The sequence below is a fragment of the Python bivittatus genome, unplaced genomic scaffold (genome assembly GCF_059951505.1).
Source record: "Python bivittatus isolate LINGU-HERP-01145 unplaced genomic scaffold, Pbiv_v1 ctg000850_np1212, whole genome shotgun sequence".
Classification (NCBI taxonomy): domain Eukaryota; kingdom Metazoa; phylum Chordata; class Lepidosauria; order Squamata; family Pythonidae; genus Python; species Python bivittatus.
The window spans coordinates 62,590,775-62,593,601 of record NW_028277112.1 but is presented as its reverse complement, the minus strand read 5'-3'; the positions used below and the strand labels follow the sequence as shown (position 1 = coordinate 62,593,601).

Genomic DNA, 2,827 nt, shown 5'->3' with positions numbered 1-2,827 from the left:
TAAACCACTCATGTTTACAACAAGCATAGTATCTCAACACCCATCTGTCCTGTCCACTTCAACCCATGTAAGACAATCCCACACAATTCTATTTTTCTTGAGATTCCCAAGCCATTGTGATCTTTTCCCCCAAACAGATGGTGCATATTGGATTGTATCTAATGTAAAGAATATATTTATATATATTCATTTCCTGTCCATATTACTTTTTTTAATATATGTGTGGTTCTGGACAGCTGCACTTGTTATACAGGATTTGAATAGCTGCAGGTGCCGTCATTCTGTGTCTTGCGTAGCAACGGCAAGAGTGATCTAGCAAGTCATCCGTCAGCTCCAGAGCTGTCTCTTCACACCTTCTTCAATGTACCATTTGTTTTACTTGGCCAAACCTCCTCTCTCACATTTCTATATCTGTTTTTTCCCATTTGATTCTTCTCTCAGTAAACCCTACATTGTAGCATAACCTTCTAATCCAATCCAGTCTGTTGTGCTCAAAAATATATCACATCCTAAATTTGGAAACCGGTTGTGTGTACGTGCATGTGCTGAAGGCAGAGAACTCTTTCAGAAGCTGAAAAGTTAAGCCGTTGGTAGAAAAAGAAAATAGAGACATCTAGTGGAGGTTAGACGACTCTGTAGAATCTCTTGACAAGATCCCAGATGCCCACTGTTGATTTCTACAGTTCCTATCTTATATGGAAGACTTAGTTAGAATCACAAAATGTTAGATTGGAAAGGACATTGGAAATCATCTGTTCAGTTCTTTGTTCAGTGCAGGAATCTGCACTGGAGAGAATGAGAAGAATAAATGTAGACCAGCAACATTTGAGCTGCTGAGGAAGGATGGTGGAAGATAGGGAGAGTTTTATATCATGTTTGGGCTACAAAAATTCAGACAACCACTAGATGGCAGCAAAGTGATACAGAAAACGCTAACTCTTCCCTGCCATCTAGTGGTCATCCAGCTTTTTGCAGCCCAGATATGGTAAGCTTGGTTTTTGGTCTCTTCTCTCTTCCACCCAATCCCTTTACCATCCCCTTTTGAAGGTTTCCAAGGTCATGATTTCTCAATGTCAGCAATAGCCAATGATGGAGACTGATGGGAAGGCAGAAAAGGGATCCAAATTCAGACTCCATCCTCCATGCTTTCTAATGATGCTAGGAAGCTCTTTTAGGGACTGTAGAGCTGCAGTCTTAGCAAGCACCTGTATTTGAATAAAAATATAAACCAAACATGCCTATGTTCAAAATAGTTTCATAAGGATAACCATAATGCCAAATGGGGCAAATACTTTAGGAACTTTGCATACTAATTAAACACGTGGCAGGACTGACAGTCCTTTTCTGTAGCATATGTACATGTGATGGAAAATCCGGGTTTACTGCCATGTAATGTGCCAGAAAGTGAATACATTTGTAACATTTAGGCAGTGCCCGTTATGTCTTTTCTGATCTGATTTTACCAGAGTTTTATGTCTGGACAGTCCCCTTTTCTTTCTTCCATTTTAAAAGAAGAAAGAAAAAAAAGCCTGGATACTGATTTCTAGGTGTGGACTGACCACAAATAACCAATTCATTTTTATAATCACAGCTGACTCTATGAAGAGTTTCTCAGAGAGACTTTTACTAAAGTTATTCCTGCTGCATTTTGCATTTTCTTTCCAGTTACTTAAAGGCCGTTATTTTCTTTCTGCATATTCACATGAACAAGGATCTGAGATGCTCCTGAAGCACTGGCATTTCTCATAGTGTAAACTGCTTGGACCCCCCTGCTCAAGTCTCTCTGAAATCCTTGGATTACAGCATGAGGGGACTTTACCTCAATAGATATGTTGCGCTTTGGAGAAGAAACTGGCAAGCTTTTCACCACGGTACGTATATTAATATTTCGAATCCGTGGTGCTTTGCTCAGTAACAAAATGTCTGCGTTCCCAAAAATCTGATGGATTTCTTGCTCTTCAAAAGTACAACCTAACGTTGCATCTTTCCAAGTTGCTTGCTTGACGGCAACATTAGACGGGAAAGGGTATCTGTTGACTTGGATAAAAGGTCTTCTTTTCTGCCGGGTTTGGTAAGCCCGCCACGCTGCTTGGATTTTAGCAGCAGCATCTTGGTACCTTTGCTTCTCTCTGCCGGCGGCAAAGACGTTGAAAGAAGTGCAAGGAAACCCTGTCCTGCCGGGTCGAAGGGCAGATGCCATGACAAAGGGCCCTTTGCATTTCAAAGGGGGATAGTTGTCCATCACCTTTTTTGGCTTGTGATTTGGGAGGCAGATACGCTGGATTTCAGCAGGCTTTCCAGAATCCAGATCATACTGCAGAAGGCGGCTGGGGAATGTTGGGGAAGAGCGGCTCTGGTTTCTGGCCCTAGTTTTCTTCTGTCCTTCAGTCCAGCCATAGCAACACAATCCCAGAGGTAGTTCCTTTCGGGTCAAGTATCCTCGGAATATCGCCTGAATCTGGGTGGCAGCCTTGTTCATCCTCTCCATGTTTTGTCTGGCCTGAGAACCTCTCCAAGCTGACTGTATGACAGTTGCTGCCTTGTTTTCTTGCCCAAAATTGCTGGCCCTCTGAGTGTTGGATGGGTCCTGCCATTTATGAGCAAGGCCCAACCTTCTCTGGGGGTGATGCTTCCCTTTTCCTAAAGTCCTGGCCTCCCGGTCTGGTTTACAAGAGCACACTGATGTGGGAAAGTGGGCAGGCGTCTCTCTATCATTCAGATATTCAGCAGTATCATCTATAGAAACTTTAGCTTTTTTGTGGGAAGCTTTTCGTTTGTTTCTACTGTGCTGAGACAAAACATCAGACCCACCACTTGATGAATCCAT

The 2,827-nt window shown here is 42.6% G+C and overlaps 1 protein-coding gene across 1 annotated transcript; it reads right to left on the bottom strand.

The window, feature by feature from the left end:
• Positions 1 to 1,669: 1,669 nt before the first annotated feature.
• On the bottom strand, positions 1,670 to 2,827 carry LOC148213863 (uncharacterized). The gene has a single exon (XM_088130519.1). It carries the CDS (start codon positions 2,825 to 2,827, stop codon positions 1,670 to 1,672), a length of 1,158 nt encoding a protein of 385 aa, XP_087986645.1.

What these genes read in the sequence shown, in the direction of transcription:
- LOC148213863 (XM_088130519.1), bottom strand. Translation starts at nt 2,827, where the DNA reads ATGGATTCATCAAGTGGTGGGTCTGATGTTTTGTCTCAGCACAGTAGA.